The following is a 15,893-nucleotide window of genomic DNA, read 5'->3' on the forward strand; positions in this document are numbered from 1 at the left end:
CCATACCAACCCTGGGACCGGAAGCTGCCGCGTGCACCGCACACAGGGCCAGGATATCAACAGGCTTTCGGAGGGTGAGTATATTTTTATTTTAAGTCTGTATACTACGTGGCTCTGTGCTGTATACTCCGTCACTGGGCAATATACTACGTGGACGGGCAATATACTACGTGGGCTGTGCAATATACTACGTGGACGGGCAATATACTACGTGGGCTGTGCAATATACTATGTGGACGGGCAATATACTAGAATACCCGATGCATTAGAATTGGGCCACCATCTAGTGTAGTATATAACGACGCAGCCCACGCAGTATAGAACACAGCTCACATAGTATCTAACACTGGCCAGGTAGTATATAGCATGCAGTATAGAACACAGCCACGTAGTAGATAACACTGCTCACGTATTATATAGCAGCCATGTAGTATATAACGCAGCCCACATAGTATCTAACACTGGCCATGTAGTATATAGCAGCCACGCGGTATCTAACACAGCCCACGCAGTATTTAGCAGTGTGGGCACCATATCCCTGTTAAAAAAATAATTAAAATAAAAAATAGTTATATACTCTCCCGCCGGCGGGATCCAGCAAACCTCTGGCGATGTGCGCGCGGCTGCCGCCATCTTGCGTTCCCAGGATGCATTGCAAAATTACCCAGATCACTTAGCGGTCTTGCGAGACAGCCAAGTCTTCTGGGTAATTTCACAATGCATCTCTGGGACCGGAAGCTGGCGGCAGGCGCGAGCACATCGGACTACGGAAGGTGAGAATAGCAGGTTTTTTTTTATTATTATTTTTAACATTAGATCTTTTTACTATTGATGCTGCATAGGCAGGAAGGAGCGGGCGCTCACTGCAGGGAGGAAGGAGCGGGCGCTCACTGCAGGGAGGAAGGAGCGGGCGCTCACTGCAGGGAGGAAGGAGCGGGCGCTCACTGCAGGGAGGAAGGAGCGGGCGCTCACTGCAGGGAGGAAGGAGCGGGCGCTCACTGCAGGGAGGAAGGAGCGGGCGCTCACTGCAGGGAGGAAGGAGCGGGCGCTCACTGCAGGGAGGAAGGAGCGGGCGCTCACTGCAGGGAGGAAGGAGCGGGCGCTCACTGCAGGGAGGGAGGAGCGGGCGCTCACTGCAGGGAGGGAGGAGCGGGCGCTCACTGCAGGGAGGGAGGAGCGGGCGCTCACTGCAGGGAGGGAGGAGCGGGCGCTCACTGCAGGGAGGGAGGAGCGGGCGCTCACTGCAGGGAGGAAGGAGCGGGCGCTCACTGCAGGGAGGAAGGAGCGGGCGCTCACTGCAGGGAGGAAGGAGCGGGCGCTCACTGCAGGGAGGAAGGAGCGGGCGCTCACTGCAGGGAGGAAGGAGCGGGCGCTCACTGCAGGGAGGGAGGAGCGGGCGCTCACTGCAGGGAGGGAGGAGCGGGCGCTCACTGCAGGGAGGGAGGAGCGGGCGCTCACTGCAGGGAGGGAGGAGCGGGCGCTCACTGCAGGGAGGAAGGAGCGGGCGCTCACTGCAGGGAGGAAGGAGCGGGCGCTCACTGCAGGGAGGAAGGAGCGGGCGCTCACTGCAGGGAGGAAGGAGCGGGGCGCTCACTGCAGGGAGGAAGGAGCGGGCGCTCACTGCAGGGAGGAAGGAGCGGGCGCTCACTGCAGGGAGGAAGGAGCGGGCGCTCACTGCAGGGAGGAAGGAGCGGGCGCTCACTGCAGGGAGGAAGGAGCGGGCGCTCACTGCAGGGAGGAAGGAGCGGGCGCTCACTGCAGGGAGGAAGGAGCGGGCGCTCACTGCAGGGAGGAAGGAGCGGGCGCTCACTGCAGGGAGGAAGGAGCGGGCGCTCACTGCAGGGAGGAAGGAGCGGGCGCTCACTGCAGGGAGGAAGGAGCGGGCGCTCACTGCAGGGAGGAAGGAGCGGGCGCTCACTGCAGGGAGGAAGGAGCGGGCGCTCACTGCAGGGAGGAAGGAGCGGGCGCTCACTGCAGGGAGGAAGGAGCGGGCGCTCACTGCAGGGAGGAAGGAGCGGGCGCTCACTGCAGGGAGGAAGGAGCGGGCGCTCACTGCAGGGAGGAAGGAGCGGGCGCTCACTGCAGGGAGGAAGGAGCGGGCGCTCACTGCAGGGAGGAAGGAGCGGGCGCTCACTGCAGGGAGGAAGGAGCGGGCGCTCACTGCAGGGAGGAAGGAGCGGGCGCTCACTGCAGGGAGGAAGGAGCGGGCGCTCACTGCAGGGAGGAAGGAGCGGGCGCTCACTGCAGGGAGGAAGGAGCGGGCGCTCACTGCAGGGAGGAAGGAGCGGGCGCTCACTGCAGGGAGGAAGGAGCGGGCGCTCACTGCAGGGAGGAAGGAGCGGGCGCTCACTGCAGGGAGGAAGGAGCGGGCGCTCACTGCAGGGAGGAAGGAGCGGGCGCTCACTGCAGGGAGGAAGGAGCGGGCGCTCACTGCAGGGAGGAAGGAGCGGGCGCTCACTGCAGGGAGGAAGGAGCGGGCGCTCACTGCAGGGAGGAAGGAGCGGGCGCTCACTGCAGGGAGGAAGGAGCGGGCGCTCACTGCAGGGAGGAAGGAGCGGGCGCTCACTGCAGGGAGGAAGGAGCGGGCGCTCACTGCAGGGAGGAAGGAGCGGGCGCTCACTGCAGGGAGGAAGGAGCGGGCGCTCACTGCAGGGAGGAAGGAGCGGGCGCTCACTGCAGGGAGGAAGGAGCGGGCGCTCACTGCAGGGAGGAAGGAGCGGGCGCTCACTGCAGGGAGGAAGGAGCGGGCGCTCACTGCAGGGAGGAAGGAGCGGGCGCTCACTGCAGGGAGGAAGGAGCGGGCGCTCACTGCAGGGAGGAAGGAGCGGGCGCTCACTGCAGGGAGGAAGGAGCGGGCGCTCACTGCAGGGAGGAAGGAGCGGGCGCTCACTGCAGGGAGGAAGGAGCGGGCGCTCACTGCAGGGAGGAAGGAGCGGGCGCTCACTGCAGGGAGGAAGGAGCGGGCGCTCACTGCAGGGAGGAAGGAGCGGGCGCTCACTGCAGGGAGGAAGGAGCGGGCGCTCACTGCAGGGAGGAAGGAGCGGGCGCTCACTGCAGGGAGGAAGGAGCGGGCGCTCACTGCAGGGAGGAAGGAGCGGGCGCTCACTGCAGGGAGGAAGGAGCGGGCGCTCACTGCAGGGAGGAAGGAGCGGGCGCTCACTGCAGGGAGGAAGGAGCGGGCGCTCACTGCAGGGAGGAAGGAGCGGGCGCTCACTGCAGGGAGGAAGGAGCGGGCGCTCACTGCAGGGAGGAAGGAGCGGGCGCTCACTGCAGGGAGGAAGGAGCGGGCGCTCACTGCAGGGAGGAAGGAGCGGGCGCTCACTGCAGGGAGGAAGGAGCGGGCGCTCACTGCAGGGAGGAAGGAGCGGGCGCTCACTGCAGGGAGGAAGGAGCGGGCGCTCACTGCAGGGAGGAAGGAGCGGGCGCTCACTGCAGGGAGGAAGGAGCGGGCGCTCACTGCAGGGAGGAAGGAGCGGGCGCTCACTGCAGGGAGGAAGGAGCGGGCGCTCACTGCAGGGAGGAAGGAGCGGGCGCTCACTGCAGGGAGGAAGGAGCGGGCGCTCACTGCAGGGAGGAAGGAGCGGGCGCTCACTGCAGGGAGGAAGGAGCGGGCGCTCACTGCAGGGAGGAAGGAGCGGGCGCTCACTGCAGGGAGGAAGGAGCGGGCGCTCACTGCAGGGAGGAAGGAGCGGGCGCTCACTGCAGGGAGGAAGGAGCGGGCGCTCACTGCAGGGAGGAAGGAGCGGGCGCTCACTGCAGGGAGGAAGGAGCGGGCGCTCACTGCAGGGAGGAAGGAGCGGGCGCTCACTGCAGGGAGGAAGGAGCGGGCGCTCACTGCAGGGAGGAAGGAGCGGGCGCTCACTGCAGGGAGGAAGGAGCGGGCGCTCACTGCAGGGAGGAAGGAGCGGGCGCTCACTGCAGGGAGGAAGGAGCGGGCGCTCACTGCAGGGAGGAAGGAGCGGGCGCTCACTGCAGGGAGGAAGGAGCGGGCGCTCACTGCAGGGAGGAAGGAGCGGGCGCTCACTGCAGGGAGGAAGGAGCGGGCGCTCACTGCAGGGAGGAAGGAGCGGGCGCTCACTGCAGGGAGGAAGGAGCGGGCGCTCACTGCAGGGAGGAAGGAGCGGGCGCTCACTGCAGGGAGGAAGGAGCGGGCGCTCACTGCAGGGAGGAAGGAGCGGGCGCTCACTGCAGGGAGGAAGGAGCGGGCGCTCACTGCAGGGAGGAAGGAGCGGGCGCTCACTGCAGGGAGGAAGGAGCGGGCGCTCACTGCAGGGAGGAAGGAGCGGGCGCTCACTGCAGGGAGGAAGGAGCGGGCGCTCACTGCAGGGAGGAAGGAGCGGGCGCTCACTGCAGGGAGGAAGGAGCGGGCGCTCACTGCAGGGAGGAAGGAGCGGGCGCTCACTGCAGGGAGGAAGGAGCGGGCGCTCACTGCAGGGAGGAAGGAGCGGGCGCTCACTGCAGGGAGGAAGGAGCGGGCGCTCACTGCAGGGAGGAAGGAGCGGGCGCTCACTGCAGGGAGGAAGGAGCGGGCGCTCACTGCAGGGAGGAAGGAGCGGGCGCTCACTGCAGGGAGGAAGGAGCGGGCGCTCACTGCAGGGAGGAAGGAGCGGGCGCTCACTGCAGGGAGGAAGGAGCGGGCGCTCACTGCAGGGAGGGAGGAGCGGGCGCTCACTGCAGGGAGGAAGGAGCGGGCGCTCACTGCAGGGAGGAAGGAGCGGGCGCTCACTGCAGGGAGGAAGGAGCGGGCGCTCACTGCAGGGAGGAAGGAGCGGGCGCTCACTGCAGGGAGGAAGGAGCGGGCGCTCACTGCAGGGAGGAAGGAGCGGGCGCTCACTGCAGGGAGGAAGGAGCGGGCGCTCACTGCAGGGAGGAAGGAGCGGGCGCTCACTGCAGGGAGGAAGGAGCGGGCGCTCACTGCAGGGAGGAAGGAGCGGGCGCTCACTGCAGGGAGGAAGGAGCGGGCGCTCACTGCAGGGAGGAAGGAGCGGGCGCTCACTGCAGGGAGGAAGGAGCGGGCGCTCACTGCAGGGAGGAAGGAGCGGGCGCTCACTGCAGGGAGGAAGGAGCGGGCGCTCACTGCAGGGAGGAAGGAGCGGGCGCTCACTGCAGGGAGGAAGGAGCGGGCGCTCACTGCAGGGAGGAAGGAGCGGGCGCTCACTGCAGGGAGGAAGGAGCGGGCGCTCACTGCAGGGAGGAAGGAGCGGGCGCTCACTGCAGGGAGGAAGGAGCGGGCGCTCACTGCAGGGAGGAAGGAGCGGGCGCTCACTGCAGGGAGGAAGGAGCGGGCGCTCACTGCAGGGAGGAAGGAGCGGGCGCTCACTGCAGGGAGGAAGGAGCGGGCGCTCACTGCAGGGAGGAAGGAGCGGGCGCTCACTGCAGGGAGGAAGGAGCGGGCGCTCACTGCAGGGAGGAAGGAGCGGGCGCTCACTGCAGGGAGGAAGGAGCGGGCGCTCACTGCAGGGAGGAAGGAGCGGGCGCTCACTGCAGGGAGGAAGGAGCGGGCGCTCACTGCAGGGAGGAAGGAGCGGGCGCTCACTGCAGGGAGGAAGGAGCGGGCGCTCACTGCAGGGAGGAAGGAGCGGGCGCTCACTGCAGGGAGGAAGGAGCGGGCGCTCACTGCAGGGAGGAAGGAGCGGGCGCTCACTGCAGGGAGGAAGGAGCGGGCGCTCACTGCAGGGAGGAAGGAGCGGGCGCTCACTGCAGGGAGGAAGGAGCGGGCGCTCACTGCAGGGAGGAAGGAGCGGGCGCTCACTGCAGGGAGGAAGGAGCGGGCGCTCACTGCAGGGAGGAAGGAGCGGGCGCTCGGCACTGACTGCAGGGGAGTAGGGAGGGACTGATCGGACTATGGCGGTCGCTGATTGGTCGCGGCAGCCAAGACAGGCAGCTGGCGAGACCAATCAGCGACTTGCATTTCCATGACAGACAGAGGCCGCAATCAATGAATATCCGAGTCAGACAGACAGAAGGACAGACGGAAGTGACACTTAGAGAATTGTATAGTAGATATTTTTTTTTTTTTTTTTTTAACAGTTGGTTTTGGAGATTTTGTAGTATGATATTGAAATCCTGTATCCTCATCAGTTATTTGTGGATATTGGGTAATTAGAAAGAAAAGGACAGAACGATGGGAGCCGTGTACGGACCGGGGACCTGGGAGCTTTTTTTTTCTTCCTTATCAGTGAAAACAAACTTTTAAGTTTCTCCCCCTTGTATCTATCCAGCAGTAAAAACCAGACAGAACACACATGGCTTCCTAGTGTGTCCTGATTTGTTTTTCCCCTTGAACACGTAGACTTGCTTTGCTGAGTTTGATCCGCCACTCAGATAAGTATCAGACATATCTATGACTTTGCACTTCCCGAGAAAAACGATCCGACATGTGAACAGCTCTACAGAACGGCATAGATACAAGTGAAATCTGGGGAAACTGATGTGCGATGAGGCCTTACACTAATATCTGGTGAGGGATTTAGCGCACGTTCACACGCAGCAGATATGTGGAAGAGTATGTGCCGCTCAAAGCCTCCAGAATTCATGGGCCTGAAGGTGGAAAATGTCTAGGAGAAAGACTCTGCATTGACCGGGAGCGAACTTGTCATATAGAACTGAAGCAAATTCATTTTTGTGAGCATTAATTTCCTGCACCTTCTTCCCTTTGTAAATATTAAATGCTGCAACTTTGACATACTCCGAGATGAAAAAAAGGGGAAACGAGGAAAAAAAAAAAAACGAAAAAGCAATTTAAGGGACAGAGACAATGGCAGGAAATACAAAAACTCGCCCCACCCTGTACCCTGCAGAGGGTCCTAATGAAGTGCAGCCATGTGTCCAGGTAACTGACAGAACATGGGAACATGGGAAATAGACTGGGTTAAAGACCGAAAAAAAATTGACATTCTGAAGATTAAAAAAAAAAAAAAAAAAAAAAACGAAAGCGTGCATGAGAGTAAAAGGGCCATTATTTCAATTGCTGCAGATGATGAGGATTTTTTGGCCAATTTCCACAGACTTCACCAAAAAAAATTAAATATCTGTCAGCTAAAAACATGTAAAATAAATAAAAAAGCACAATTTCATTTTTCCTCAGTTTTTGGGATGTGAAATCTGATGACAAGTCATCTTGCGCCCTTGAAGGGAGACAAAAATCGGTTCTGTTTATCGGAGCGCTCGTGGAAAGGATATGGATTTTTGCACAATCCGTCAACATGAAGGCGACAGTCGCAGAAATTTCTGTAACATACTCAGCCTTCAAGGAGTAATCAAAAAGAATCACCTATACACTCGTAGGCGAGTCGATAGACTTTATCTTCTGCCACCTACATCGGTACTGCTGCCTGTATGTTTTCACATCATTGTTAGCTGGTTTCTAGCAGAGCTCAACTCTCCTGCATTCTTCCACAACAGCAGTGCAAAAGCTGTGCTTGTTGCCAGGTGCTGTTGACTGGTTCGTTTTGTGAAACTGCAAATGCCTCCCTAATGAAGCACATGACAGAGGATTATCTTTTGCCATATGCATCAATAGGGCAGCATTTTGCACTTTAACATCACTGACCTTTTTCTTCTGCTGCAGAAAATTAACATAACGCCACTCGGCACAGTCTACTTATTACAAGCTCCTCCGTTGTGGGGGGGGAATGTATGAGTTGAGCTTATAAGGGGAACTCTACACTTAGATTACCTTGATGATAACTCAGAGGCGAGCCTAGTCAGGGACATACAGAAGCGGAGGAAGGGGTCTGCAGCACTGACAGGAGTGTTGTTGGGAAATTAGCTTCAGTTATGTGCAGCAAAGGGCAGATGGAGATGAAAAAAAATGCACAAAGGTACAAGAAACATTACATTAGGCCTAGTCTGTATATTAGAATAAGTATGTATGGACGACGCTTTATGACAAATAATGTAATAATAACCCTTTAATTGGTCTCTTTTTATAACTACTGATGTTCCAGTTTATTACTGTTATTCCTTCTGTGCAGGAGTCTCTTGATTCCTAGCCAAGTTTTATTGTCTTGAAAACTAATAAAAATAGATTGAAACAAAAAAAAGTCTGTATACATTTAGGCTGTGTGCACACGTTGCTGATTTTTCGCTATAAAAACACTATAAAACCGCAAAAAAAACAGCATACATTATGCATCCCATCATTTAGAATGAATTCTACAATTTTTGTGCACATGATGCGGTTTTTTTTTCCGCGAAAAAAAAACGCATCGCAGTAAAAAACGCAGCATGTTCATTAATTTTGCGGATTTCCCACTATATAATGCATTGGAAAAATCCGCAAAAAAAAAAAAAACGCACCAAAAACACATGCAGATTTCTTGCAGAAAATTTCAGGTTTTTCTCAGGAAATTTCTGCAAGAAATCCTGAACGTGTGCACATAGCCTGAAGGAACAAAATCTGAACCCACAGATTGTGCACAAACAATTAACAAGTAGATAGGGGTCCCCATGTGCAAACCCTCATTCTCATGGAAGATAACCCCCATCAGGGGTGTATGGCAGCGGCGCACTCCATTCTCCCCAGAGAACTGTCAGGTGTGCACGAGTACGGAGGAGCCATGTAATGTACGGACAGGACCGGGGAGAGGTCCTAATACACTATTCACCAGCAACATACAGGTACATGTCCTCATCCTCTCCCCCTATACACAGTACCGGGCTCCCCTACATACAGGGCCGCACGCCTCCATCGGCTCCCACACACACACACACGGGGCCGGGCTCCCCCACACACACACACACACACACACACGGGGCCGGGCTCCCCCACACACACACACACGGGGCCGGGCTCCCCCACACACACACACACACACACGGGGCCGGGCTCCCCCACACACACACACGGGGCCGGGCTCCCCCACACACACACACACACACGGGGCCGGGCTCCCCCACACACACACACACACGGGGCCGGGCTCCCCCACACACACACACACGGGGCCGGGCTCCCCCACACACACACACGGGGCCGGGCTCCCCCACACACACACACACACACGAGGCCGGGCTCCCCCACACACACACACACACACGAGGCCGGGCTCCCCCACACACACACGGGGCCGGGCTCCCCCACACACACACGGGGCCGGGCTCCCCCACACACACACGGGGCCGGGCTCCCTCATACACGGGGCCGGGCTCCCCTATATACACACGGGGCCGGGCTCCCCTATATACACACACGGGGCCGGGCTCCCCTATATACACACGGGGCCGGGCTCCCCCACACACACACGGGGCCGGGCTCCCCTATACACACGGGGCCGGGCTCCCCCACACACACACACGGGGCCGGGCTCCCCTATACACACGGGGCCGGGCTCCCCTATACACACGGGGCCGGGCTCCCCTACACACGGGGCCGGGCTCCCCTACACACGGGGCCGGGCTCCCCTATACACTCGGGGCCGGGCTCCCCTATACACTCGGGGCCGGGCTCCCCTATACACTCGGGGCCGGGCTCCCCCACACTCGGGGCCGGGCTCCCCCACACTCGGGGCCGGGCTCCCCCACACTCGGGGCCGGGCTCCCCCACACTCGGGGCCGGGCTCCCCCACACTCGGGGCCGGGCTCCCCCACACTCGGGGCCGGGCTCCCCCACACTCGGGGCCGGGCTCCCCCACACTCGGGGCCGGGCTCCCCCACACTCGGGGCCGGGCTCCCCCACACTCGGGGCCGGGCTCCCCCACACTCGGGGCCGGGCTCCCCCACACTCGGGGCCGGGCTCCCCCACACTCGGGGCCGGGCTCCCCCACACTCGGGGCCGGGCTCCCCCACACTCGGGGCCGGGCTCCCCCACACTCGGGGCCGGGCTCCCCCACACTCGGGGCCGGGCTCCCCCACACTCGGGGCCGGGCTCCCCCACACTCGGGGCCGGGCTCCCCCACACTCGGGGCCGGGCTCCCCCACACTCGGGGCCGGGCTCCCCCACACTCGGGGCCGGGCTCCCCCACACTCGGGGCCGGGCTCCCCCACACTCGGGGCCGGGCTCCCCCACACTCGGGGCCGGGCTCCCCCACACTCGGGGCCGGGCTCCCCCACACTCGGGGCCGGGCTCCCCCACACTCGGGGCCGGGCTCCCCCACACTCGGGGCCGGGCTCCCCCACACTCGGGGCCGGGCTCCCCCACACTCGGGGCCGGGCTCCCCCACACTCGGGGCCGGGCTCCCCCACACTCGGGGCCGGGCTCCCCCACACTCGGGGCCGGGCTCCCCCACACTCGGGGCCGGGCTCCCCTATACACAGGGCCGGGCTCCCCCACACTCGGGGCCGGGCTCCCCTATACACAGGGCCGGGCTCCCCCACACTCGGGGCCGGGCTCCCCCACACTCGGGGCCGGGCTCCCCCACACTCGGGGCCGGGCTCCCCCACACTCGGGGCCGGGCTCCCCCACACTCGGGGCCGGGCTCCCCTATACACACGGGGCCGGGCTCCCCTATACACAGGGCCGGGCTCCCCCACACTCGGGGCCGGTCTCCCCTATACACAGGGCCGGGCTCCCCTATACACACACAGGGCCGGGCTCCCCCACACTCGGGGCCGGGCTCCCCCACACTCGGGGCCGGGCTCCCCTATACACACAGGGCCGGGCTCCCCTATACACACGGGGCCGGGCTCCCCTATATACACACGGGGCCGGGCTCCCCTATATACACACACAGGGCCGGGCTCCCCTATACACACACTCGGGGCCGGGCTCCCCTATACACACACTCGGGGCCGGGCTCCCCTATACACACACTCGGGGCCGGGCTCCCCTATACACACACTCGGGGCCGGGCTCCCCTATACACACAGGGCCGGGCTCCCCTATACACACGGGGCCGGGCTCCCCCACACACAGGGCCGGGCTCCCCCACACACGGGGCCGGGCTCCCCTATACACACACTCGGGGCCGGGCTCCCCTATACACACACTCGGGGCCGGGCTCCCCTATACACACACTCGGGGCCGGGCTCCCCTATACACACACTCGGGGCCGGGCTCCCCTATACACACACTCGGGGCCGGGCTCCCCTATACACACGGGGCCGGGCTCCCCTATACACACGGGGCCGGGCTCCCCCACACACGGGGCCGGGCTCCCCTATACACACACAGGGCCGGGCTCCCCTATACACACGGGGCCGGGCTCCCCCACACACGGGGCCGGGCTCCCCCACACACGGGGCCGGGCTCCCCTATACACACACAGGGCCGGGCTCCCCTATACACACACAGGGCCGGGCTCCCCCACACTCGGGGCCGGGCTCCCCTATACACACAGGGCCGGGCTCCCCTATACACAGGGCCGGGCTCCCCTATACACACGGGGCCGGGCTCCCCTATATACACACGGGGCCGGGCTCCCCTATATACACACACAGGGCCGGGCTCCCCTATACACACACTCGGGGCCGGGCTCCCCTATACACACACTCGGGGCCGGGCTCCCCTATACACACACTCGGGGCCGGGCTCCCCTATACACACACTCGGGGCCGGGCTCCCCTATACACACACTCGGGGCCGGGCTCCCCCACACTCGGGGCCGGGCTCCCCCACACACACACGGGGCCGGGCTCCCCTATACACACACAGGGCCGGGCTCCCCCACACACACACACGGGGCCGGGCTCCCCTATACACACACACAGGGCCGGGCTCCCCCACACTCGGGGCCGGGCTCCCCTATACACACACTCGGGGCCGGGCTCCCCCACACACACACGGGGCCGGGCTCCCCCACACACACACGGGGCCGGGCTCCCCCACACTCGGGGCCGGGCTCCCCTATACACAGGGCCGGGCTCCCCTATATACACACAGGGCCGGGCTCCCCTATACACACACTCGGGGCCGGGCTCCCCCACACACAGGGCCGGGCTCCCCTATATACACAGGGCCGGGCTCCCCTATACACACACAGGGCTGGGCTCCCCTATACACACGGGGCCGGGCTCCCCCACACACGGGGCCGGGCTCCCCTATACACACACAGGGCCGGGCTCCCCTATACACTCGGGGCCGGGCTCCCCCACACACAGGGCCGGGCTCCCCCACACTCGGGGCCGGGCTCCCCCACACTCGGGGCCGGGCTCCCCTATACACTCGGGGCCAGGCTCCCCCACACTCGGGGCCGGGCTCCCCCACACTCGGGGCCGGGCTCCCCTATACACGGGGCCGGGCTCCCCCACACTCGGGGCCGGGCTCCCCTATACACGGGGCCGGGCTCCCCCACACTCGGGGCCGGGCTCCCCCACACTCGGGGCCGGGCTCCCCCACACTCGGGGCCGGGCTCCCCTATACACTCGGGGCCGGGCTCCCCTATACACACGGGGCCGGGCTCCCCCACACTCGGGGCCGGGCTCCCCCACACTCGGGGCCGGGCTCCCCCACACTCGGGGCCGGGCTCCCCCACACTCGGGGCCGGGCTCCCCCACACTCGGGGCCGGGCTCCCCCACACTCGGGGCCGGGCTCCCCCACACTCGGGGCCGGGCTCCCCCACACACAGGGCCGGGCTCCCCCACACTCGGGGCCGGGCTCCCCTATACACAGGGCCGGGCTCCCCCACACTCGGGGCCGGGCTCCCCCACACTCGGGGCCGGGCTCCCCCACACTCGGGGCCGGGCTCCCCCACACACAGGCCCGTCCTCCCCATTCATACTCCCTCCGCAGTGACACTCCCTCCCGCCACCCCCAGGCCGGTGTCAGGCCCTCACTCTCCCCGCACCCGGAGCCGCACTTACAGTTCCTGATGTCGGAGATGAACACGGCCAGTCCCCGCATCCCGTCCCCTTTAGACACGGCCGGCATGTTTCCTGCAGACCTGGGCGGGGGCGACTGCGCTGAGGAAGGCGGGAGTGGTGACCGCGGCTGCTCCGGGCTGTGACAGCGGCTCCGGTACTCGGCCCCGGCTCACTACCGGACTACAGCGGGGGAATGGGAGAGCTACAGGCTGAGGGAGAAGCAGGGGACAGCAGGAAATCCGCCGCAGGGGCTTGTCCCGCCCCCTACCACCTCCCATTGGACGGTGACTGACAGAGCTGATCGCTGATTGAAGGAAAATTATGTCAGTCACCGAGACAGCAGCGGGAGGGGAAGAAGGGTGTGTCAGTGGGAAATGACGTCACTTTTACAACTTAGCTCATTAGCGTTCCGGCCTCATGCTCCTATCCTATTGGTCGATTCAGTGTGACTGGCCAGCTCTTATGAGACGAGACGTCACCTGGAGGGCGGGGCTTTTAGAAGTCCCCGCCCTATATGTTATGCGCCTTTCTACTTAAAGGGGTTGTCCATTTTTAGGAATTTGTTTTCTACTTGCATACTTGTATATCTGGATAAATATCATATTTACAGTTGGGTTTTCTTTTAAAATATTGTACCATTTGGCTTGATCCTGGTCTTTTTATCCCACACATTCATCTTTGATGTGATCTTTGGTTATAAAATCACCTATCAGACCGCAGAGCTCACTGATTGATCCTCAGTTAACTCTTCTGCAGCCAGATATGGGCAGTGCAACATGGGAGCTATAAAAGGCAAATGGTGCAACTTTTTTTTTATAGAAACCCAATTACAAAAATAATTTTTACCTAAAAATACATGTACTGAAACTTACACAAATCACTTTTTGAAAATCAGGGAAGAGTCATCTGGGCGGGGCCACTATTGGGAAGAGTCCAGTAGCCTAGGCTACAGCCATGCCCCTTTTTGGTTGAATACTTGAGCACCGTACACCCTGCTCATGTCTGGGGAGCACAAGGTTGACATGGGCCCTTGGGCGACAGCGACCCCTCCTCAGTTTTAGATTATTAGCATACATTTATGTGGCACCCCAGGAGTTCGGGTACCACAGTGGTGCTGTCTTCCTTTCAGGGAGGAGAGTGCTATGTCTGGAGACAAGTGAGATTTCCTTTGGTAGATTTACACACACACAACACCTTCCACTTCCAGGCCAGGAGGGGGAGCTCCAAGCCCTGTTTTAGGGCAGCTTCCCTGGATAAAGATCCTGGTTTGGAGGTGGAGAGAGCTCAGTCTGGAGTCTGAGTCTATGTGGGAGGACAGACAGGAGTGGAGCGCATAGGAAAGAGAGAGCTCCAGGAGGCCACGAGCAGGCCTCTGAAGAGCTACAGCGCAAGAATCCGGGTACCGGGAGCCCGAGGCTTTTGTGGATTATAAAACACAGAGCAGAACCGGAGGGTATTGTTCTACAAGGACTTCGCCCATAATTACCTGTGGCACAGCAGCACCTTGGAGCTTGGAGTCACCGAGAACAGACCCCAATTCACACGGCTCGAGCTGCCTGCCATACAGGTACCTGTCCTAGGACAGCAGAACGATTAAAGACCTTGTTGAGACACTTAGTGGCAGCAGGGACTTAGGCCGGCCTCACACTAGCGAGTTTTACGGACGTAAGAGCGCAGAAAATACGCCCGTAAAATTCGCCAAACAAACGGCACAATTATTCTCTATGCCCCTGCTCCTATCTGCCGTATTAAATAGATCTGTATTATACGGCTTTCTACGGCCGTAGAAAATCGCAGCATGCTGCGTTTGTCACCGTATTGCGCAAATAAAACGTCAATGAAAGTCTATGGAAGCCAGAAAAATACGGATTACACACGGACAAGCAGTGTGACTTGCGAGAAATACGCAGCGGTGTTAGCGAGAAAAGCCGGTAATTCAGCACGGTGTACAGTAAAATCACACTGACAGCTTACAGTAGAATAGGTAGAATAAATGTGTACACATAGAATAGGTATATATATATATATATATATATATATATATATATATATGTCAGTGAGACACATATATGTATATATATTATTACTTCATCCAGCGCGATATAGCAGAAAGCCGGTAATTCAATTACCGGCTTTTTCTTTCTCCTTCCTAAACCCGACATGATTTGAGACATGGTTTACATACAGTAAACCATCTCATATCACCATTTTTTTTGCAGATTCCACACTACTAATGTTAGTAGTGTGTATTATGCAAAATTTGGCCGTTCTGGCTAGTAAATTAAAGGGTTAAATGGCGGAAAAAATTGGCGTGGGCTCCCGCGCAATTTTCTCCGCCAGAGTAGTAAAGCTAGTGACTGAGGGCAGATATTAATAGCCTGGAGAGGGTCCATGGTTATTGCCCCCCCCCCCTGGGTAAAAACACCTGCCCCCAGCCACCCCAGAAAAGGCACATCTGGAAGATGCGCCTATTCTGGTACTTGGCCACTCTCTTCCCATTCCCGTGTAGTGGTGGGATATGGGGTAATGAAGGGTTAATGCCACCTTGCTATTGTAAGGTGACACTAAGCCAAATTAATAATGGAGAGGCGTCAATTATGACATCTATCCATTATTAATTCAATACTAGTAAAGGGTTAAAAAAAACAACCACATTATTAAAAATTATTTTAATGAAATAAAAACAAAGGTTGTTGTAATATTTTATTCTACTCTCAATCCACTCACTGAAGACCCTCGATCTGTAACAAAAAAATAAAAATAAACCAACAATATCCTTACCTTCCGCAGATCTGTAACGTCCAACGATGTAAATCCATCTGAAGGGGTTAAAATATTTTGCAGCCACAAACTCTGCTAATGCAGCTGCTCGTGGCTGCAAATCCCCACCCTACTTTACCTTCATTCTCCGGGGTTTTGCAGCAAGGAGCAGCGCTGCATTAGCAGAGCTCCTTGCTGCAAAATATTTTAACCCCTTCAGATGGATTTACATCGTGGAACTTTACAGATCTTCGGAAGGTATGTACAGTTAGGTCCATATATATTTGGACAGAGACAACATTTTTCTAATTTTGGTTATAGACATTACCACAATGAATTTTAAACAAAACAATTCAGATACAGTTGAAGTCCAGACTTTCAGCTTTCATTT

General features: G+C 60.1%; 1 protein-coding gene across 3 annotated transcripts in view; it reads right to left on the reverse strand.

The window, feature by feature from the left end:
• LOC138651360 (AP-2 complex subunit alpha-1) overlaps positions 1–12,992 on the reverse strand; it is a 63,044-nt gene extending 50,052 nt beyond the window's left edge. For 2 of the 3 annotated variants that reach the window (XM_069741481.1, XM_069741483.1), the window contains exon 1: positions 12,743–12,992. In XM_069741481.1, coding sequence (XP_069597582.1) covers positions 12,743–12,809 — 67 coding nt within the window. In that variant the 5' untranslated portion in view covers positions 12,810–12,992. The remainder of the gene's footprint in view (positions 1–12,742) is intronic. The other variant, XM_069741482.1, reaches the window with a different exon arrangement.
• Positions 12,993–15,893: the final 2,901 nt, after the last annotated feature.

This window comes from Ranitomeya imitator, chromosome 10, assembly GCF_032444005.1.
Source record: "Ranitomeya imitator isolate aRanImi1 chromosome 10, aRanImi1.pri, whole genome shotgun sequence".
Classification (NCBI taxonomy): domain Eukaryota; kingdom Metazoa; phylum Chordata; class Amphibia; order Anura; family Dendrobatidae; genus Ranitomeya; species Ranitomeya imitator.